This window comes from Acinonyx jubatus, chromosome A1 (genome assembly GCF_027475565.1).
Source record: "Acinonyx jubatus isolate Ajub_Pintada_27869175 chromosome A1, VMU_Ajub_asm_v1.0, whole genome shotgun sequence".
Taxonomy (NCBI): Eukaryota; Metazoa; Chordata; class Mammalia; order Carnivora; family Felidae; genus Acinonyx; species Acinonyx jubatus.
The window spans coordinates 224,971,958-224,996,134 of record NC_069380.1 but is presented as its reverse complement, the minus strand read 5'-3'; the positions used below and the strand labels follow the sequence as shown (position 1 = coordinate 224,996,134).

The 24,177-nt window shown below is 43.1% G+C and overlaps 1 protein-coding gene, 1 non-coding gene and 1 pseudogene across 3 annotated transcripts in view; all 3 read right to left on the bottom strand.

Moving 5' to 3' along the window:
- DNAH5 (dynein axonemal heavy chain 5) overlaps positions 1 to 24,177 on the bottom strand; it is a 283,808-nt gene that overhangs the window by 215,499 nt on the left and 44,132 nt on the right. The window contains exons 1-3 of one of the 2 annotated variants that reach the window (XM_053202043.1): positions 18,334 to 19,381; positions 4,704 to 4,838; positions 1,234 to 1,318 (exon numbers count right to left, since the gene is read on the bottom strand). In XM_053202043.1, the coding sequence (XP_053058018.1) occupies positions 1,234 to 1,318; positions 4,704 to 4,838; positions 18,334 to 18,390 (277 nt within the window). In that variant the 5' untranslated portion in view covers positions 18,391 to 19,381. Of the gene's footprint in view, positions 1 to 1,233; positions 1,319 to 4,703; positions 4,839 to 18,333; positions 19,382 to 24,177 lie in introns of those variants that run through there. The other variant, XM_027074356.2, reaches the window with a different exon arrangement.
- On the bottom strand, positions 12,834 to 18,234 carry LOC106976691 (60S ribosomal protein L35a-like; annotated as a pseudogene).
- On the bottom strand, positions 23,682 to 23,744 carry LOC113594884 (U7 small nuclear RNA). The gene has a single exon (XR_003415368.2). It is a non-coding gene; the product is annotated as a U7 small nuclear RNA (small nuclear RNA).

The window sequence follows — 24,177 nt, the reverse complement described above, 5'->3', positions numbered from 1 at the left end:
ACATCCCGTGAACCTTCCTCGTTCACTGTTACATTTACACGCGAACCCTGAACTCCACCCAGTGCACATTTTGTAGATAACTCAACATCCCATTTGACTTTATGTTTGTCAGACTGGGATAGAATTAGAAATTTCTGTATTATTTTGATTTTTCATTCAAAGTGTAATGGACTTTCTGGGTGCCTCAGTGGCTCAGTTGGTGAGGCGTCTGACTTTGGCTCAGCTAATGATCTATCTCACGGTTTGTGGGTTCAAGCCCCGTGTTGGGTTCTGTGCTGACAGCTCAGAGCCTGGAGCCTGCTTTGGATTATGTATCTCCCTCTTTTTCAGCCCCTGCCCCGCTCACACTCTGTCTCTCTCTCTCTCGCTCGCTCTCAAAAATAAATAAACACTAAAACAAAATTTTTTTTTAAAGTGTAATGGACTTTCTGACCACAAAATATCAGAAGAATAATTCTAGGAAAATCCCAATCACTTAGAGTATGCATGCATAATTTTCCCAGTTTTTAAACAAAAGAGCATAGTCATACTATATGCCAACAGCAATAACTATTTTCCCTTCAAAAAGGTTATAAAAAGATGAATGTAATATTTTAATATAATCATAATATATTTGTTTGTGCCCCTAGCTTGGCTTTAAAATTATATGAATCCACATAAACGGAGAATGGGAGATGCCAGTTGAATCCACACAAAGATTTGCAAATTTTCTTAAGTGAAAATAACTAAACTTGTCATTCCACATTACTCGTTTGAATCATAGTCGGTAGAAAATAAACATAATGTGATATTTAACTAGACAACTCATTATGCTTATTGGCAACAATTCCTCTGTTAAAAATAAATGGTGCCTATATGGAAAAGAAACAGATGCCCATAAAAAGTTCTAGAACATCACTGCATAGAATGAACTAGGATGTAAGGAAAAGAAGTCTCAAAATGTAAACTACTTTATTATTCCTCAATTACCAGCACAGCCTGAAAAGGAAAGCAAAATATCTCAAATGAAGTTAGAACAGCCAGGCTAGACAGCCATCATTATCCGTCCCTTTTCCTTGAGAACAAAATGTCACCTTGGCCTCACCCACCACACCTCACCACTGCCCATTCGTCCCATCTCCCAGCGTGGATGTAAGGGGCCTGGTCAGCTCTGAGAGTGGCTTTCTGCTTCAAGCCATCCTCAGATGAATCTGGCAACACGTTTCTGGCTTACATCGCATCAAATTCGGATACCTGTATCTGCTACCTCCACGTCCTGATAGTAGAATATAAGGTGACGAAAACCTCCAGCAACAAAAAGCTGATCTATTCTTTCAATCTGTGAAAAAAGAAAAGGCAAGGTCACAACTCCGTTCTGAATTAGAAACCATATTTCAGTCAGCATTTACTGTCATCTTTCTTCTTCATATAAAACTGCATCTAATGCAAAGCATACAGAAGGCGTCATGTATTTTTCAACCAATAAAACCACGAGAGAGTAAATGCCTCACCATAATAAAAATGTAGTTCAAAGAAGGAATCCAATCAGTCATCAAAATATTTGCTACATACATGTTTGAAAAGATTGTCCTTCCATTTTTGCTAATTTCCGAAAGTGTTGAGCTGTTGAAAGCAGATATAAATATAGTGTTTCATTTTCACTCAATTGCAGATCAGAAGGGAGAACAAACCTTTCAAAACCTAATCTAACACACTAGAGGTAATTAATAGTAAATTGGAGTAATCACTGGAAAATGCCATGAGAACACATATGATCATGGAACATTCCATCCAACACTAGTCCAGAACTCAATCCCATCCATGAGGTTCACTACACAACCAGAGGTCTGCCAACCGGCCTACTACCAGTGGAAGCACTTTTTAAAATCTTTTTAAACGTTTATTTATTTATTTTGAGAGAAAGTGTGTGCATGCAAGCTGGGTAAGGGCTGATAGGGAGAGAGAGAACCCCAAGCAGGCTCCATGCCTGTGTAGAGCCCAACACAGGACTCGAACTCATGAATCGCGAGATCATGACCTGAACCGAAATCAAGAGTCAGATGCTTAACCGACTGAGCCACCCAGGAGCCCCAGAAGCAATTTTCTTAAAGTCACTAGCACTGTTTTAAATTCAAATTGGAGGAAAAAGGATAAAATCTACATGCCCGTTAGCATGGCTACTGTCAAAAAAAAAAAAAAAAGAAAGAAAGAAAAAGATAAATGTCAAGGATGTGGTGAAATTGAAACACTTGTATACCCTTGGTGAGAATGTAAAATGGTGCAGTCCCTATGAAAACAGTATGGGAATTTCTCATAATATTAATATATTCCTCCATGATCCAGAAATTCCACTCCAGGTATATACCCAAAAGAATTGAAAGGAGGGTCGTGCAAAGATATTTGCACACCTCTCCTCACAGCAGCATTATCCACAGTAGTGAAAAGATGGACACAACGCAACTGTTCATTAACAGATGAACGCATAAACAAAATGTGGCACAGACATATGATGTAATATCATTCAGTATTAAAAAGGGAAATTGTGACACAGGCTACAACACGGGTGAACCTTAAGGACATTTTGCTAAATAAAATAAGCCAGTCGCAAAAAGACAAATACTGTAGGATTCCACTTATATAAGGCATCTAAAGTAGTCAAATTCTTAGAGACAGAATGTGGGATGGTGGATTCCAGGGGCTGGGAGAGGCAGGGGGGAGCTGTTGTTTAATGGTATCGATTTTCAGTCTTGCAAGATGAAGAGATCTCAAGATGGGTTACACAACAGCGTGAATAAACTTCACACTACTGAACTGTTTACTTAAAAACGATTAAGATGATAAACTTTACATTCTACGTTATTACCACAATTTAAAATAAAACATTTGCGGGGTGCCTGGGTGGCTCAGTCGGTTGGGCGTCCGACTTCGGCTCAGGTCAGGATCTCGCAGTTTGAGTTCGAGCCCCGCGTCGGGCTCTGTGCTGACCGCTCAGAGCCTGGAGCCTGTTTCACATTCTGTGTCTCCCTCTCTGCCTCTTCCCCGCTCATGCTCAGTCTCTCTCTGTCTCTCAAAAATGAATAAACATTAAAAAAAAATTTTTTAATAAAATGTTTTCAAACAACAAAATCTAGCCTGAAATTTTAAGTGTGAAAAAAAGAAGCCCCCTCCAATTTCCACCATATTATAGATAAAACTATTATATATAAGGGAAAGCAAGTTGCCCTGGTTCCTTCATGACTCTTCTTTGATTGAGAATGCTGTCGGGCTGAGTGGGACGCCGTCGTTAAGATTAACTTCCAAGCCAAGAATCTGAAGGAGATACTTCCAAAAGGCCAGTACTGAAACTCCTGCCCCTCTACTTTGCTTGGGAGACTGAGCCAGGACGTTTTCTTTCAGCCTCCAGGTTTTGACATTCCTGGTCCTGAATACGACACAAAGGTTTGACCTGGGCTTCTTATAGTTCAGAACTTGTACTCGTTTATTCCCCTCGCATGATCCCAAATCCAGATGTCTGAATTAGGAAGAGGGGTAGAGTTAAGCATTTCACCTCTCCAAGACTCAATCAGTTAAGTGACTGTCTCGTTCTGTGCCTCCATTTTGGAGGAACAATATTATCTACCTCCTGGCATCATGAAAATTAAATGAGATAACAGATGAAAACCACTTAGATGAGACTGACACCTGGTAAATATTCAACAAATGTTAGCTGGAAGGAAAAGGAGAAGGGCATTTCCTCAACCTCTAATTAACTCATCCTGCAGTCTAGCCATTTCAGTGTTGTCCACCCCTCACTGTTCCACTGGCTCCTACTGATCCCACCAGACTGACATGGCAGGCAGGAACAAAGCCACCAGAGAACTGGAGCCAACTCACACTGGTTCATGACAGCCAACTGATCACAACCCTTTCCAACTAAGCCTTCAGTAGCATCATGTTCATAGTCTGGAATCAGCCATTGTGGCAGTATTAACACCACAGAAATCAACACTCAAAATAGCGCTCCCCTCTACCCTCTTGCTCAAAGCTGGTTGTTAAACATTTACAGGTATACCACTAAAAACCATTATCAGGAGTGTGCCACCCCTATCAACAGAAAGAATTCTCTCTCCCTCTCTCTCTCTTTCTCTTTCTTTTTTTTATGCTAATAAACCAAAACAAACAAACAAACAAAAACAAAAAAACCTTCAGGAACCATCATAGGGCTCCTGATACGCCTTCCTCAATGCTCATGAAATTATATCCTCCCATATTTTGATCTTCCCTCTGTAATCACACCCCAGATTTTGGAAGGAAATCACGGCAGAAAATGGAAGTCAAGCTCAGGAACAACAGAAACCAGATTCAGCTGCCAAAATTCAATCTCCCAGGTTAGAATAGGATAAACGCAAGACAAGATATATCAGAAGCTGAGAGAAGATTCTATTCTCCGACCTCAAGTTCCAAGATGGCACCCGAACCCAGCTTCACTGGATTCAGAAACAGGCAGACATTGCTGTCAGAACCATGGAACTTAAGTGACAGTTATAAGTACCCCCATTCAACATGAAGAGCTGGAGAGCCCTAACGTCAACCTGCCACCACCTGTATGGTCAGAATGGAATCCTGTCCATGTTAGAACAGACACCCTCCTCTGCAGCCCAGCACAGATCCTGCCATAGGACAGAGGTCAATAGGTTCTCTGTGCCCTCCATAATCAAGTCTGGGAACACTCAAGTGCATCTCACCTGATTCCCCTCAAGAATGGCATCTTCCACTTCAGTTTTGTCCAGGTCCACGCAGGAAGCTACGATTGCAAATAAGTAGTCATGTCTGCCATCCAAGCGTGCCCGTTTGGCTTCCTTCTCTTCCTTCAGTCTTTGCTGTAAGAAAGGAACAAAAATGGTATGTGACAACTACTGTTCTCAGATGTATTCATTTTGTAATAACCGCATGAGACTGTTGCTTTTTTCAGGTCTTGAGTACTCACATAACAGACACCTTAATGGTACCAGTTTTAATCTTCCATTTTTAGAAATAATGTTATTCTGTTATGAAAATAAGATGTGCTCATCGTTTTGGAATTGTGTAATACAGATAAGCTAAAAGAAAAAAAATAAAAGTCATCTGCCATCCAGAAATTATTACTGCAATTATTTTGTTCTAAACCTTTAGATTTATTTCTATGCATATATAAACATTCAAAAGACACACAAAAAAAGAGATCCCCATTTTTGTAAACATTCCCCAAGCCTTTAAAGTAATATTGTTCCACATTATCTCCTACCTTTATTGTTTGTCTACAGATTCATATCTGGTCTTGAAATTGATATCTGAATACTAGTGCTTACCTTTAAACTGATTGTTAATTACAATACTAAGGCATGTGACCAATGTGGGCAGTTTGAAGCATATCCTTCCATATGCACTATGCTCATACAAACGTATGCAAATGTATACACACATCTGTATATTATACTATAAAATTTTCATACATATTCCCTTAATAATACACCACAGACCCTTTTCTACTTTAATACAGGCTATTCCTACCTGTGTGATAGCTGTAAACTATTCAACAATGTGGATGTACCATAATTGATTCAACCATTCTGCCACTGGTGGATATTCAGCTTCCAATTCATTTCTTGAATTAAGTACATTGCCTGAAATGCCAATGAGCAACACTAGGAAGAGAAAAGGTGGCCCCTCTTTTGTTCAACATACAGTTATTTAACCCCAATTATGTACCTGTGCTATAGAGGCAAATGCTACCCAATGACGTCAAAAAATCTCATAGCCTGTTTGGCAGGATCTGAGCGGAAAGTATAAGTATGACAGGATGATATTGTGGTTGCCACCAGGGCACCAGATCAAGGCAGGGACCTTTATGGGTCTTCAGAGAAGTTGCAAAAAGGAGGGTCCCCCACTCCAGCTTGGGGCTGAGGTAGCGATGACAAAGAACATTTTGGGAAGAGGTGGGTTGAACCTAGAGTGGAAGGGCAGTTGGCCACAGTCCCAGAAGGGAGGCATTTCTGCACATGCAAAGGCCAAGTGGCGTAGGAAAGCAGAGCACACTTTGGAAACCACAAGGTAGCCAGGTTGACTGAACTAAAAAGGACTAGAAAGACATACTGGGAAATGAGAAAGCAGTCCGATCATAAAATATCTTGTGGGCCACATTAGGGAGTTTAAGTGTTATCTGAAGTCCATGGAGAATCACTGACGGGTTTCAGATCAGGGGAGATGTTAGCTGTCCACGCTGCAACAAAAAAATCAGTCATTCTAGAATGGATAAAGAAGATGTGGTTTATATATACAATGGAATGGTACTTGGCATTGAGAAAGAATGAAATCATGCCATTTGCAGCAACGTGGATGGAACTGAAGGGTATTATGCTAAGTGAAATAAGTCAGGCAGAGAAAGACAGATACCATATGTTTTCACTCATATGTGGCTCTTGAGAGACTTAACAGAAGACCATGGGGGAGGTGAAGGGGAAAAAAAAGTTACAGAGAGGGTGGGAGGCAAACCATAAGAGACTCTTACATACTGAGAACAAACTGAGGGTTGATGGGGGTGGAGGGAGGGGAAAGTGGGTGATGAGCATTGAAGAGGGCACTTGTTGGGATGAGCACTGGATGTTGTATGGAAACCAATATGACAATAAATTATATTTTTAACAATTAGTCATTCTGTCAGCAGTGTGGAATGTGGATTGGAGCGACGCAAGCCTGGAGGCAAGAAAGCCAGTCAAGTGGCTTATGGTGGCATTCCCAGAGCCCAGGATGCACAGACCATTGGGAATGTGGCTCTGGAACTCAAGGGGAAGTTGCACTGTAGATCCAGATGTAGATACGGGTTCTCAGTGCAGCACAATTGATATTACAGGCCAGATCTTTCTTGTTATGAAGGGTAGTCCTGCACATTGTAGGGTGTTCAGCAGCACCCTTGGTCTCTTCCTTCTGGATGCCAGGAACTCCCTACTACTGAGCTGTAAGAATGAAAAATGTCTCCAGACTGCCAACCATCTCGTGTGTGACAAAATCACTTCCTGCTGAGAATCACTGATACAATGGAGACAGAGACAGTCAAGACGGTATCTTTTGGGGTTACGCAGTGCACAACCTGCACGATTATGTTATCAGTCCTTTCATCCAGTAGGGGGTATGTGCGTACTAGATATTCAGTAGACACTTGTCAAATGAATAAATCGAACTTTAAACCATGAGTGCAGATATGATTTCCTAAGAAAGAAATGGAGAATGAAAAGCGAGGTGAAGAGCCTCGGGACGCACCAATATGCCAGGAGCAAGGAGGGAAAGAATAGCCCACGGAGACAAGTGAGGATAGTGGGCAGACAGGCAGAAAGGGAACAAGCAGGCCGCACCACCAATACACCACAGAGCCAATAGTGCTAATGCTGTAGCGGAGCGGTGGGGTCAGTTAGGGTTTCCTTAGTAACTAATTGTGTTTACAAAAGGGGCTATAGCATCCCACAGCCCCTTGGCAAGAGGATCATGCCATTCACCTCTCCTCCTCTTGAAGGTGGCTGGCCCTGTGACCAGTTTTCACCAAAAGAACGTGGGGAAAAGTAAGACTGTAAACCTGCCTAAGCTAATCCTTAGGAGAGCTTCAGCTTCTGCCTTTGCCCTTGGAAATGCTCCCTGGGAACCCAGCTACCATGCTGTGACAAGTCCAAGCCACATGGGGAGACCACATGGAAGAAAAACCAAGGCATTCTGGTCAATAGCCCCAGCCAACCCAGCCAACACCCCAGAACCAACTTCCCTCCAGGTGAGTAAGCTATCTCAGACATTCCAACCTCATCAAGCCTACAGAGGATTGCAACCCAGCCCAATGCCACTCGAAGCAGAACCACCCAGTTGAGCCCAATCGCCGATATACTCAAGACAGATAATAAGGGACTGCTGTCTCTGCTATAAGCCATTATGATCTCGTGTGGTCTGTTATGCAGCAGTAGATAGCAAGGTAATCCTTGTAGAATAATTTCACTGGTTGGACAGAAAGCAAATGGATGTAGGCTTGAGAAAAAGGGGACTGAGAAAAGAGAAACACAAAGACACTGAATATAAACTAGTCTTTCCAGAAACTTGACTATAAAGGAAAGAGGTGTGGTAGTAGTAGATAGAGGGGAATTTACAGTCAAGGGAGAATTTTTTAAGACACACACACACACACACACACACACAAAACAAACAAACAAACACCTTCAAAAACAGTGAAGAGGAAAAGGTTGGGGATTTCAGGGGGCTTGAAAGGCCATCTCTGGACCCATGCAATTAACATTTGTTTTCCAGAACCTGAGGTGCCTGCTGGAAAGAATTGGAGGTGGAAGGAGGAGGGGTTAGGGATTTTTTAAATTTATAATATACCTATTTTCTTGCCATTTCTCTCTATAGGAACTAACACAGGTCCTGACACAAAGTATACATTCCATAAACATCAAACAGAAGCAAATTTACATCTCCTTTTAAATGTGGCTACAACAAGGATGATGTCCTGTTGTTTAGACTGTTTTCTTCCTGCTTGGCAGGGAGGAATAAAGTGCTTTTCAAAGCGAACTCTCTGGGTTTGTACTAAATGGCTTCAGCAGCTTGAGGACATGGTGGGCAACCAGGGGAGCCAGAAATCAGGCATCAAAACAACCATCTTGCGGCAAATGCTGGGGAGTGACAAAGAAAGAAAAGAACTAGAAAACCAGGAAAGTCAGGATGTAAAGCCACTGAAGCCTTCCGAAGAATAGAGAAACTTAAATAAGACTCTGCCATGGCAACACATTCTCTATGACCTGATTTTATGAGACTCCAAAGGGGAAAAAAATATATATATGTATATACATATATATACATATATATATATTCTAGTGGAGGAAAGGAGTGATTGGTCCCTAAAACAGAACACTAATGATTCTATTTTTACTTAAATATCACAGAGGAAGAAAAATTCCAAAGAAGCGTCATGTGTACACAGCGAATTATCAATGTGTTTTTAAAGTCAATGTTTCCTGAGCTGCACAAAAAAGCATGTTAAGCAACGAATGTGTTCTTGCATAAACTGATCGTTGGTTCTATCTTTGCTGAACAATGAGGGAATTGTTTTTTATCTACCACAAGAAGTCAGTAACATCAAACAAACATTTAGTGACCAGACCAGGGCATTGTCAGCCCATAAACTTAAACCCGGAGCTTTCTGGCTGCTAGGGAATAGCAGCAACAAGCAGTCAGGTGACAAGCTGTCTGGAGGTGGCTGTCCTGTTGGCCTTTGAAACATGGAGGGCAACTGGGGAGGGATTAAGATGGCAACAGGTGGACAACGGAATGGCTTTTTCTGGAGTCACATTAAAATTGTTTCCTGTTGCATGAACAAGCACCGAGGGATGGGGGCGGGGGGGGGGATGGGAGGAGGGGGCTGGGAAACCTATTCAACGTCCACAGAAATCTCGAAAGTAGTAAAACACTTCTGCAATGTGGTGGCAAGCTATGTCGCTGCCACCCTTGGAGAAAAGAGTCACTAATGTGCTAACTCACAAGAAACAAGTGCTGCTTTCAAGGCTGGACAATTCTGCGTGGACAAATGAGCCCTGGTCCCGATCTTAGGTTCCTGTCCCAGCTCTGTCACTTGCATCTGTCAGTCAACCTGCCCAGGCTTCAGTTTCCAGAACTGCAGACTCGAAGTGTTAGACTAGGGATGCCTGGGTGGCTCAGTGGGTTAAGCAGCTGACTTTTCAGCTCAGGTCATGATCTCACGGTTTGTGAGTTCGAGTCCCGCTCACAGTGCAGAGCCTGCTTCAGGAGCTCTGTCTCCCTCTCTCTCTCTCTCTGACCCTCCTCCACTCATGCGCTTGCTCTCTCTCTCTCTCGCTGTCTCAAAAATAAACATTTAAAATAAAAGCATTGGACTAGATGACAGCTAAGCACCGTTACCTTCTCTGCAGTCGGAGCTTCTTGCTGGTTCAAAAGTTAACACAGATGAGAGACTTGAGATTTTAAAATACAAATCCCAACAAAGACCCAATGCATGAGCTTTCATAATAAGCTCTGTGATGTTTTCTCATGATGAGCCTACCCGTCCAACTTTTTTTTTTTATATATGAAATTTATTGTCAAATTGGTTTCCATACAACACCCAGTGCTCATCCCAAAAGGTGCCCTCCTCAATACCCATCACCCACCCTCTCCTCCCTCCCACCCCCCATCAACCCTCAGTTTGTTCTCAGTTTTTAACAGTCTCTTATGCTTTGGCTCTCTCCCACTCTAACCTCTTTTTTTTTTTTCCTTCCCCTCCCCCATGGGCTCCTGTTAAGTTTCTCAGGATCCACATAAGAGTGAAACCATATGGTATCTGTCTTTCTCTGTATGGCTTATTTCACTTAGCATCACACTCTCCAGTTCCATCCACGTTGCTACAAAAGGCCACATTTCATTTTTTCTCATTGCCACGTAGTATTCCATTGTGTATATAAACCACAATTTCCTTATCCATTCATCAGTTGATGGACATTTAGGCTCTTTCCATAATTTGGCTATTGTTGAGAGTGCTGCTATGAACATTGGGGTACAAGTGCCCCTATGCATCAGTACTCCTGTATCCCTTGGGTAAATTCCTAGCAGTGCTATTGCTGGGTCATAGGGTAGGTCTATTTTTAATTTTCTGAGGAACCTCCACACTGCTTTCCAGAGCGGCTGCACCAATTTGCATTCCCACCAACAGTGCAAGAGGGTTCCCGTTTCTCCACGTCCTCTCCAGCATCTATAGTCTCCTGATTTGTTCATTTTGGCCACTCTGACTGGCGTGAGGTGATACCTGAGTGTGGTTTTGATTTGTATTTCCCTGATGAGGAGCGACGCTGAACATCTTTTCATGTGCCTGTTGGCCATCCGGATGTCTTCTTTAGAGAAGTGTCTATTCATGTGTTCTGCCCATTTCTTCACTGGGTTATTTGTTTTTCGGGTGTGGAGTTTGGTGAGCTCTTTATAGATTTTGGATACTAGCCCTTTGTCCGATATGTCATTTGCAAATATCTTTTCCCATTCCGTTGGTTGCCTTTTAGTTTTGTTGGTTGTTTCCTTTGCTGTGCAGAAGCTTTTTATCTTCATAAGGTCCCAGTAATTCACTTTTGCTTTTAATTCCCTTGCCTTTGGGGAGGTGTCGAGTAAGAGATTGCTACGGCTGAGGTCAGAGAGGTCTTTTCCTGCTTTCTCCTCTAAGGTTTTGATGGTTTCCTGTCTCACATTCAGGTCCTTTATCCATTTTGAGTTTATTTTTGTGAATGGTGTGAGAAAGTGGTCTAGTTTCCACCTTCTGCATGTTGCTGTCCAGTTCTCCCAGCACCATTTGTTAAAGAGACTTTTTTCCATTAGATGTTCTTTCCTGCTTTGTCAAAGATGAGTTGGCCATACGTTTGTGGGTCTAGTTCTGGGGTTTCTATTCTATTCCATTGGTCTATGTGTCTGTTTTTGTGCCACCGTCCAACTTTTTTTAACACAGTATACCAACTTCTGCCTTTAACTCTATGGTTAAGTGCGAGTCTGCGTGCTTGTTCATGTGAGACCGTGCAACTTCCTTTTGGCTCCGGACTGGTAATCCCTGAGTATGTGAGAGACCTTACTCTCATCTGAAAAATGAAAATACGAGTCCAAACCTGAAGGGCATTTGTGAAGATTAAAATGGGAGCAGTCTTGAGACAATACCGTCAAGCAGCACTTGAATTAAAATGGCATGATCAAGGCACTGACCCTGGGCATCAAAACTCAGGAGAAGCCAAACTTTTCAATCATATATTTTTTTAATTCTACAAACGTTTATATTCCCTCTACCCTTAGAAAGCCCAGCCCCATTAGCAGGTTTGTCTCAGACCCAGGTCCACGCCACAGACGCCATGACAGCCAGAAGTGAATGTCAGGTCCAGGAGCCCCTTTGTGCACAGGGACACCCTTTTCCCCAACTCCCTGAAGGTGTCACAGGACACTTTGCTCTGTTCGCCCTGGTGGCATTGTTAGCCGTGGCTCTGACAGTCATCATTTCCTTACCGTGCTTACGTTTAATTGTCACAAAAGCCTTATGAAGCAGCAGTATTACCTCCACACCAGGAAGTTGAGACTATGGACCATTAACAATTTCCCAAGAGCACACAGCTAAGTAAGTAAGCTAAGAGCTGGGCTGCAAGGCCATGACACGGTTGCCCCAGGCAACTAAGAGTTTTGCACCTATTCAAACTGGTATTCCATAAACATGGTCTCTTTACATTCCCGCCCAAGAATTATCTAGGGCTCTCTTGGAGGGTGTCCCCATATACATTGCGTGAGTTATATAAGGAGTGGTGGGTAGAAACCGGGGTTAACTGGCACCATTTTCTGAGTTACACCAGTGACATTTTAGTACCAGGATGCACTGGTGCCCACTTAGCTTCCAGCTGGCATGCCTTGTGTCCAGCTCTCTCATGACACTCCTGTGTCTCAGCAAAAGGTAACCTGCCATCCTCAACTCCTAAAAGTGCCTAGAAGGTGGCCTCCCTGCTTGGGCAGCCAGGAGGCTGGGCTCCATGCTTTCCCCACCTGTTGCTGCTTCTGCCCGAACAACTTCACTTTCATCTATGTCATCCTCATATGATGCCTTTGCACGGCCAAGTGTATGGGGAAAGGAATGGGTTCTGCAGCCAAAAATTTATTTCTTTGTTTAAAAAAAAAAAAAGTTTTCCTAGGTGACATGATTAGCCTTGTTGCAGGTCTGAATGTGAGAAAGAGGAAGAGATCTGTTTTGATGAGGGTCTGTTGCATATGTTTGGATGAATATCTTTCTATTTTCTTCATTTGGGTGTTTTGTTCTTTTATGTATACAGATGCATACAGCAATGTATCAAGTGTGTTACAGGAGAGTATAATCTAGATTTACATCCCACTGGAGATACTGGAAATATCGTGAGTCTATGAATTACGGGTGAAACTCCTTATCTTAGATCGCCAAAGTAAATTTGTCTAAGACTGATTCTGCTTTGGCTCTCCATATCAATCTCAAGTCCACACATAATTAAGCATCTGATGAAACATAGTACCAAAGAGGCCAAGGACATGGATTTGATCATCTCAGGCCAGTTAGCTTCACTTTTTACCATCTTCCTCAACCATGAATGAATGAAGGCAAATCCACGAGCAGGAGGAGAAATTACTCAAAGTGTATGCCCAGCTTTCTGAAATGCCTCATTATTGGTAACCTGCCATACGTATAACCTGATCCTTCTTATCTCTTGCAGGTTAAAATAAAATAAAAGTCAACTGAGTCTCATCATTCCTGCAAGACGATCAGCTCCACAGAAAGGGAAGTTTTCTATTTTAATTTTTGCAATGTCCCTAGGGCCTAGAACAGTACCTGGGACATAGAGAGCCTCAGCTGATACCTAGTGAGTGTATAAAGTAACCAAATTAATCATTTACAAGTCACTTTCAAATAATGAAGGGCTGGAACAAAGTATTCTAGCTCAGTCTGAGTCCATGATCACAGACTCAGAATTCAGTCATTAAGCTCCTGGGTCTTCAATGCTGTTGCATCTCGAGTGTAAACCATGGCACGAAATTCTACCACTAGTATGGACTATAGCCTCTCTCATTTTACAACAAATATGACTAAGCCCCCTTAGCCCACATCCTACTTAAATGTGTTGAATTACAAAAACTGAGGGAAGCGGCTCTCCTGTTCACTTCCATGTAGAGCCCTCTCTACAAAGTCAACTTCCTTTCCATGTCTTCCAACAAAGAAGAGCCTCCTCCTTCGTCTTCCAGCATTTTCGTTTTACCCCACAGGACCCCCATTCCTCTGAGAGAGGCTACTCTGTGGTGCTTCCTGGAGCATCCAACCCTGCTCTTTAACCGGCTGGGAGACCCACGACCTAGCAATTCCCCACTCTTAACTGTACTTTTCACGTCTTGCCCTTTCTTATCCCCTTTCCCTTTCGTCTCTCCCAGTGAAGCATCACAGATGCAGAGGATGCACTCCTTCCCACATAAAGAGCACTTCAGCAAAGTGGTTTTCTGGAAGGGAAAGACACTCCACGATGGCTAATCCCACTCACAGCAGGTGCTACAGTGAAGTCCTCCTTTATTCAACAAGAGCTACACTCCCCTCCATTGCAAAGAGACAGCACTTAAACTGAGAAGTTCCCATCAATCTTCTTGTCCTAACAGGAAGCTCTGGAATCTTGTCTATTTTTCACTGGAGTTCTTAGGACCCTCAAATCTCCCCATTTACTGGCTCTCTTGTCTGTCATTCTTTCCAAGCCAATAAAAGATACCCTCTTGACTTTTTACTCCATGTGGGTTTGTCACCCAAATCGATCCAAAACCTGCTGTAGGGATGTCCTCATCGCCACAGCCTTCTCTGCCCCAAACATTTCAACCATCCAGACTTACAGTCGGTTTTCTGCACACCGAATTTGGGGATCTGATCGAAGGTCCTTAGTGGACCTTCACATGACTCCATATTCTATCTTCCTTCCCACCCCACAGCGGTTTTTCTCCAAATCAGGAATACCTCTCTTGCAGAATTCCAAGAGTCACCTCTGGCAGCAGGGGTCATATAATTTCACTCCCAAGCTAAAATATATATAATGTCACCATTCACGTTACATAGGGCACAGGGATGAAATTCAAAAATGCCCTTATTCATCACAATAAACTAGAGCACTTAAAGCTGGCTGCTCACTAGAATCATGGGGACTTTCAGGGCGCCTGGATGACTCTATCAGTTAGGTGTCCTACTCTTGGTTTGGGCCCGGGTCATGATCTCGTGGTTCATGAGATTGAGTCCTGCGTTGTCAGGCTCTACGCTGACAGCATAGCCTCTGCTTGGGACTCTCTCTCTCCCTCTCTCTGCCCTTCCCCTACTTGCGTGTGTACATGTTCTCTCCCTGTCTCTCTCTCTCTCAAAACAAATAAACATTTTTTTTAAAAAAATCATGGGGAGTTTTAAAATACTGATGCCTGCCCCTTCCCCAACACTCTAACTTATCTTCTCCCAAGGAGGCCTGAGCACTGGTATTTCTCAAGAGTTCCCTTGGCAATTCTAACATGCAGCCCAGCCTCAGAACACTGCCCCAAAGGAAATGATTTTATGGATTGATCATGACTGACTAGTAGGACCAGGTTCTCACTTGAGGCAGGAACTTAACAGAGGAAGTCCAAAGGCATAAACGTGGGATCCTTCCAACCCTAGACCTCTTTTGTCCATCTCGTTACTGGCGTTGTACAAAAACCGATAGTTGTAACTAGGTTTCAGCTCTCAACTCCATGAGGCCCAGAAGTGCTGTTGCATGCCTGATCACAGAGCACAGCAGCGCCTGGCACAAAGTAGACATTCAACAGATTATTTGTGGACTGGATGCATTTTGCACTTGGCCACACTCTCCCAGGGTCTAGCTAGGGCGTGATTATGAATGTGGGCATCTGGAGCATTCACTTGCTCAAGCTCAGCAACACTCACCTGGGTATTAACAAGCAGCACTGGTCCCTTCCTCCCCCGCCAGCTAAATCCTAGAGCCATTCACCTCCCCATCTGCAAGGGAATTGTTTTCATTTTGTCCGCTGTATTGTATATATGAAACGTGTTCACCGGCCAAACATGCCTGGGCCTGATGAACAGAGGACACCGAAACCTGTTTGGCTGTTTTGCCTGAGGATAACGAAACCCACACCCTTTAAGCTTTCAAAAGATATCTGAGAGCAAAGGTTCTTTTCTGTCTCGGTTTCTACCCACGCACTCCCAAGGGAACAACGGTGGCCTCCCAGCAGAGTTTCTCAGCGGGGGAAGGCATAGTGCATCCCCAGAGGAGCCTGCACCCTCCCTTCCCCCACAGTCTCTATGCCCTCGAGAATCACTGTTTAGAGAAGCCTAGCCATCTGAAATGCAACGAGCAATGATATTCCCCAGCTTAAGTCCATACAGTGAAAACCACGAACAATATATATCCCTGGGGCGAGGAAGAGAACTGTTCTCCATGTGAAAATCAGCTTTGCAATTAGGTAAATTTAAGTCCTAATTTACTTAAATTAGTAAGTAAATATAGTTCAGTTTAATTTGAGGGATGGAAAGGAAAACAGAATCCCTAAGTCTGGAACTCATGTCTGTTGTATACTTGTAAGTTGGTGCTAAGCAGTGTTCATCCATGACAAAAGCAGAGAGAAGGCAGACATATCTGAGCCACATTTTTGTAAATAAGTGAGTGAATAGACACAGAATTATTTCATGTTTTTTCACTGAAAAGCATTTACGTTCATTAGACAACAGAAAGGAGGTATGGCTTCACCTTTCTAAACCCAGGAGCTATGGTACTTTTGGTTTTAATTTTAGGTATAAGCCGGATAAAGTCAACTATTATATTACAATAACCTAGTTCAAATACAGCATCATTGTAGTAATAGTTCCAGACCAACGTTATGGACATAGAGAATTATAGTTTTTATGTCACGTAGTTTGGAATCTTTGCCATTGATTATTTTAGGTCACAAAGTTATAATTTAATAAACCATCATACCAGTGCACTATATAGAAAATGTGTAATTATTTTCACAATACACTGCAACATTATTGAGGTAACTCTCTCTTTTTTTAATCTACACCTTTATTTACTTACTTTTCAGTTAGTTTAAATCCTTGGGGGGTACAGCATCACACGGATTCTGCGACCAATGTCTTTAGCAGGAAGGTTGCTTTGGAATTTGACTCGAACCATGCCACTGTTCCCATGAGTTACTTTTCCCCAGGTTGCTCTGGTTTTATTCGGTTCACCACCAGGAGTCACTGTGTTGTCCTTTGCTTTGTACACATAAGCACATCTCTTACCTAGGTAGAATTCAGCTTCATCTTGAGCATAAACATCTTCAATTTTAAGAAGAGCTATGTGCTCCCTCTGGGGAGACCCCACTTAACAGCCAGCAAAAATGGCTTTGGACCACAGCCTCCGGACATATTTGTTGTTTTAGGAGTCCTGTTCCCAGCAGGCCTCCACAGGTTCCAAGACGGCGGAAAGAGCTTGAGGTAATTCTCTTAATCTCATTCTTCAGAGGGGCAAACAGAACCAGCACCCAAAATATATAAATGAACCCCCCAAAAAGCTTACTCCCAAACGGTAGCTCATGCCAAAGAAGAATATAATTAATTAATCAAGATTTTTAGTCAATTAGTCAAGATTTTTATCATTGATTTTAACATTAAAGACTCAGCAGTAAGATATTCAGTGAGAAGTTTAATTCATTCACTTTATTAACCAAGCACAAAATTAAGGTGGATCAGCACCAGGCTCCGTGCTAGGAGAAGGCTATCTACAAATGGAGAGCCCATCATCCCTGTCCTCCAGGGACTCACAATCTAGTGAGGGAAGGGGATAGGTAGACAAATGTCATTTCACTGCAGTGATGTGACAAGGGTGCTAGCAGATGCAGAAGCAAAGTGCTGGGAGGGCTTCTCAGAGGAGGCGCTGCTGGCATTTGGTCTTAAAAAATGAGTGTTTACAGGCAAATAAGTCCCAGGGCTTGGCTGGAAGATGTTGACCTTGGAACGGATGCATCGGAATTGTGGGGCTGGGGAAGGGAAGGTGACTGGTGGCAGAGTGCTGAGAAATGCAGAGACAGCATCCCTGCCGTTTTGTGGTGAAACAGCAGGTTGCAAGGCTAGACAGAATCATCTGGGCTGCTGGGGATGCAAAACAGATAGTGATCCAGCCCTGAGGAAGCACGGGTTAATGTGGAGAATGGGGTCCTAGAGCAACCACCATTTTCTTCTGACATTAATTGGCAGCGGAAGAGGTTCCAAATCCCTCTCTGCATTTGCATAATAAAAAACTGCTGAGCTGAGCCCTATGCCAGGGAAGCTCACTCTTCAATGTGACTCCAAAGGCACATCCTTGTGTGACCTCATTTCCAGGCCTATAGAACAGGGGATTGATTCCAAAGAGCAGAGAAAACTTGCACCCTAGAATCTGCCTTAACTCTCTCCCATCACCAACAAAGGCATCCAGGGCTGAAAGAATGCAAAGTCACCAAAGCACCCTGAATGTGCTTTTTTCCCCCTCAGACAAGCATTGTCCCCCCCACCCCCAAAATGCAGGCATGTATGTCTACAGGTAGTTATAGTTCAGGCAGCAACGTGCAGAAAAGCCAAAAGATACGGTTCCCTTCCCTCCCCTTTTTTTTTGTATGTGAAATATCAACGTGTAACATTATGAACGACCCCAAATTAGTAAGCAAACATGTTGCTCACAAATTCATCACGATATAACTTTGACATGTTTTTAGGTATTTTGCCACATGGTGTGAATGATGATAATCCAAGACCCACGTGCAAGTTTACGGACAACAGCCCCTTACCGTTAGAATGCGGGTGACGCTCTGCTTCCAGAGCTGTCTCCTACCGATCTGAAACATCACAGCAGTCTGGTCAGCAAGTGGCAAGAGGTCTTCCTAAATGATCCTGTAACTCCTGGAGGCCTGCCCCTCATCCAACAGGCTTTCAAGTGAACCCTGCTCTGGAGGACCAGAACTTCACCTTCACATGTCCACTCTGCATGCATTACTCACCATATGCACAGGATAAAAATTAAAAGTGCACCTGTACTATTCAAGTTTTCCTTCTAGAGTCTCCCCCCTAGGCCTCTCCCCTGCTCCGAAGCCTGTGTTGTTAGGGCAATACCGTTTACACCCCTACAGTGCACTGTGTCCCTCACTTGTGTTTATCAACCAATCAAAGCATTTGAACTGCTCGGTTGCGTCACTTCTGATGTTCGTTGAATTCCATACACTGCCCAACAGTACGCTTGGAGTCAACAGAGGTATTTGAGTGATTGCCTTGAACAGTGAGAAACTTTAAACCACATCAAAATACAAAGCAGAGAAAGCCACTCTGAATGAATTGCTCAAGTCAAGAAATTCAGTATTACTTGGACTGAACAACTTTACGTGCACGATTAACTGCCAGCATTGTGACTAATTGTGACTAATTGTCAGATGGGCTGATTGTGCCCCAAAGGAGCCGTTTCCTCCCATAAAGGGAAGCCTATTTCATATGCAAATGGAAAATGATGTCCATAAATTACTTTTGCTCACCCAGTTGTACATACAAATAAACCAACGTAATTTTTCTATGATCTAAATATCTTGATCATCCTTATTGTGAAGACATGAATGGGAAACCATGGCCAACGTGATTTGAGAGATCCAATTTTTCTCGTCAAGACGAATAGAGAGCAGGACATTTAAGGTAGGTCATTGTTGGGGCGCCTGCGTGGCTCAGTCAGTTAAGCGTCCGACTTTGGCTCAGATCATGATCTCACAGTTTGTGAGTTCAAGCCCCACATCGGGCTCTGTGCTGACAGCTCAGAGCCTGGAGCCTGTTTCAGATTCCATGTCTCCCTCTCTCTCTGCTCCTCCCCCGCTCATGCTCTGTCTCTCTCTCTCTTTCAAAAATAAATTAAAAACAAAAAACAAAGGTAGGTCATTGTTAAATCCAGGATTTGGTCCTTGGAGTTCAAGTCTCGAGAACTCAAATCCCAAGGATAATCAGGAAATAGGGGACTCATCTTACTAATATTCTACTAACTAACCTTACAAGACTGACTGGAAAACCAAGATGCTAATTTGGTTTGAAACACCTACTGCTGGGGCACCTGGGTGGCTCAGTCGGTTAAGTGTCCCACATCCAACATCGGCTCAGGGCCTGATCTCACGGTTCATGGGTTCAAGCCCCGCGTGGGGCTCTGTGCTGACAGCTGAGAGCCCGGAGCCTGCTTCCGATTCTGTGTCTCCCTCTCTCTCTGCTCCTTCCCCCCACTCATGAAAAAAAAAAAAAAAAAGAAACACCTACTGCTGATTTGGATGCTAATTTGGTATCTGAACTTGGAAGTCTGACCTGCTACTAGGGTGTGGCCTCCACATGTAGGGTTAATACAAGAGAGAACACTTAGACCTGAATCTTATTTGGTAAGCAAAGAACTGGAGCATAAAAGTTAGACTTTGTTTATGGAACATTTTTTAAATCAACCTCTGGGTATCGGTGAGCGGCTGTTTCCTGTTCTAATTGTGAATGAAGAAGGTGTCTAGACTAGAAGTCATTCTCCTCTGTGCGGGGTTGAAAGGTCACCAGCAAATAGCAGTGTTTTCTCATCCTCTTTGTTCAGCCTCTTAGTGTCAGTCCCAAGAACCCTCCGTCAACGCATGACCTCTGGACAGAGGTTACGCTTCATTATATGTGTGCTTATCTTTCATTAGTTACATTCGATGGCGCTTCCCTAATGGTGTGTCAGGCACTATCTTTGTGCCAGCAGCCCATTTACAACATTATCTCTTGGGAAGAGTTACTTTCTGGAAAAATTCCCGCAGATGGCTGATGGTATTCATTTTGTGTTTGGCAGGCATAACCATGGCTCTCTCGAGGCTCCGCGGTTAAACTGCAAAGTCTTCCAACCCCTGTCGCTGAAATCAACCCCCTTTGGGCAAGGCAGAGGCAGGTGCCTTCAGGGATCCCCTCAAACGAAGGAAGCTAACTGAGAATTGTCGTTAGCAGCACAGCCAAGGCAAAGCACAAGCCTGAATCTACATCTGACCATCTGCCCCTCACTGTCGGCCTGAAATAAAATTGATTTCTGGTTGCTGGAGAGGAGTTATCAATCATTACTTGGAGGGAATCTCAGGAGGGTTTTCATATGAGTAGTTTCCACCAGGCGACAGTGGGCAAGACTCCCACTGTCTTGGGAACGGTTATGCCAGGGACACCCCAGCCCTGTCTGTGTGGACAGCGCACTCTTCCAGCCTACGAGTACTGGCCATCAACAAATCTTACATCAGACTTAATGAGAAAACAAGGGTGGACAATGGGCCTCATGGAGGGAAAGGACTTCATCCAGAAATCCAAGTACCTTCAGGCAAGGTTTGAAGTTCTACTTCCATTCATTCACTCATTCATTCATTCATTCATTCATTCATTCATTCATTCAACAAATGTCTGTGAGTGCCTTTTTATGGGGCCGGGCAACTGTGCTACATACGAAGCATATAGCAGCTAATTAAAAAACACACTTAATCAAACAGTAAAAACTGAACTGTGATATGTGTAATTATTTTATGGAACACTCAAAGAGAAAGATAAAATGCTGCCAAGTAAACCTGAACACCACCTCAATGTTAAGATGCATTCTCGATCCACAGATGTTAAAATGTGAAAACTGTATATCTCAGAATCGGTGACAAGCCGTCATTCCTGCCTTCGTTGGGGGAAGATATTAAATAAACCACATAGTAATAAATACATAATTATAAATAGGATATCATTACAAATTGTGAAACGTGCCCTTAAGAAAGAAAATAAGGTGCAAGCTTCACCTGGATCTGTAATCTGAATAATTACCATGTCAGGCTTACGTTGCTGAACTCTCCATCCCTGAATTATGGAGACTCACCTACCTTGGGCCTTGCAGCCCTATGTGTGCAACCTACGCCATGTGGCAATATAGAAAAGCACAAGCACTGAGGTCAGACAGACCTGGACTTAAATCCCAGCTCTGTTCTCTTGTAGCAAGAGGACATCAGAGGGAGCTTTTGTTTCCTAAATTGTACATTAGAAATAAATCCACCTGCCTAAGAAACAGGTGATGATTTAAATGTATGTAAAACTCCTGGATCCTCATAGGCACGTAAGAAATGAAAAATGTGACTATATTTTTTCTTTGCAAAAATGTTATCACTACAATTAGTGGCAACAGCAAGGTAGGGGGCAAATTCTCAAGGGATTTAGCCTGCCCCACAAACTCCAGTCTAGAGCTATTTGGAAATTTTGGTCTTGATTTCTATGTCCCAAAAAGTATTGGATCCAAGTTTTATCAGTTACCATCTACACATTTATCCTAGATTTCCGTCTCTAAGAAACGCGTTCCTGAGGCCAGCAGGATCAAATGCATTTATCAGTTTAATGACCTTCTAAACAATGATACAGTGGGCAGCATATAAAAATGGCAAACAAGTTCAGTGGGATGAGAAAGTACCATATTTCATCAACTGTGAGTTGCATCTTTTTTGAGCTTTTTATTGTATTGAAATTAGGTGTATCTGATAGGCACCCTTATGACGGCTGTTGCTCGGCAACCATCGTGACATGGTTGTCATTATCAGAGTTTATGCAGACTCACTAGTCACTCCAGGTGGCATGACAAGGCCATAGCTGCACCTGATGTTAGTTAACAAACCACTGAAGATGCATTTGAAGAAGGAAGATGCATCCTGGTTGTTTTCTGAAAATCTTCCACTGACACCTTCTGGGAAGATAAGGAAAACACCAGCATCACAATTTACAGAATGAATGGCAGTGGATGGAAAGAATCCCAGAAGGGTCACACCCTGACATGAAGAAGCTTTAGAAATTTCTTAGCCAAGTCATTGTACTTACATTTGTATGGATACACCAGGGTGACAGGTGATTTTTTTAATCTATGGTCAAGGAAGTCTCAACAAACTTTTTTCAATTAAATTAAAATTCTGGAAAAGCAATGTATCCGATCATGGTGCCTCAATGCATCGTGATCCCATGCTTCGTGGGTTCAAGCCCCGTGTCGGGCTCTGTGCTGACAGCCCAGAGCCTGGAGCCTGCTTCGGATTCTGTGTCTCCCTCTCTCTATGCCCCTCCCGTGCTTGCACTCTGTCTCCCTCTCCCAAAAATAAATAGATATTTATTAAAATTTTTTTAAAAAAGGAAACAAACGAGCTACATAAAAAGAGGCAAATCCTCTTCTCCCAGCCTCCATTTTGCTACCCCTAAGCTATTTTTTTTTTTTAGAAATCCTGGTTGACGAAGGAATGGGACAAAAAATACAGATGGAATTTGACCGTCCGTGATGGAGGAAAGAAAACCCAGGGGTCAAAGATAGGTTTCATTTTGTCAAGCTTGGGTAAAGTGAAGAACCATAATAATTCAAACAGGAACAGGGGGATCTGGAGAAAGAGTATATTTTGGAGACTAGGTGACTGAAGAAATGTAAGCAAAGCTGTCATTCTTTACTTTTCCTATGGGTCTTTTCATCTTGAAAACATGACATCTGTGCCTCCAAGGCCAAAACAGTACTTGTATTCTTGATTCCATCATCATTTAAAAAATCATAACAGAAGAACAAACTCATAATAAAAAGGAACTAAAAATATATTCATTCAACAATCATTTGAGCTGCCTCCCCTCAAAAAGCAGTTATCTTAAAAGCTCCAGGTGAAGTGATATGGGTTGTTGCTTTTGCCCCCATTTCCACAGGTTGAAATTGTGCAGCAAAAGCTGAAAAAAGATGCATGCATTTTCTGAAAGTCTCCTCTGCCTGAGTTCAAAGAAGAGGAAGGGGGAAAGGCAGGAAAAATCCCAGAGGAGGATACAGAAAGCTGATGCATTTCGAGGAGAGCATACACTAAACGGAACATCCACGTTCTGCAGGCGGAGGCCGGAGAAGGAGGGAGGCTCCGTGCTAAATGCGCCTTCCAGATGTTGTTCCTTACAGTGCCTCTCAAGTGCAAGTGTAAGAACTGGGAACTTTTGGCACCAGGAGAGGGGCATGCCAAAGGAAAAAGAATCTCAGGAACATTCTTCTACCTTTTCTCGTCTTTTCCTTGATGACACTTCCACTTATGTCCAGAGAAGTAATGTTGCCCTGGCTCTGGGGAGCCACACTTCTTTTTTTTTGGGGGGGGGGGGGGGTCCTTCGGGTAAGGACCGGAAAGCCTGCTAGACAAATCCTAAAAGAGCTATAACACTAGAGAAGCCACACTTCTGATCCTGACGCCCACGTACTGGTTGGTTAGACGACACTGATAAACCACCAGCCACGCTGGTCACCTCTTCCCTCGTGAACAACACGAGGTAGGTGGCCAGATGATCTTGCAGGCATCACCCGGCTCTAAACAAAATGCGTGGCCTAAGTGAGTGATCTCTGCTGCTTGGACCCTAAATATACATCATGCTTAAAGTTACAGAAATGTTATCTTAGTAGGAATTCGACACACACAATCTTATAACATGGCATACAAAACACTGGAAAAATTTTGATATCATTGGCATCATCTGAAATGATGCTGATCACTTTAAGAATGCAGTGCTAGGACACCTTTAATAATACTGTTTTCCCCATAGGCATTTTTTTTTTCCATTCTAGATGCTGATGGCTTGAACAAACGATGCTCCCTGGACCA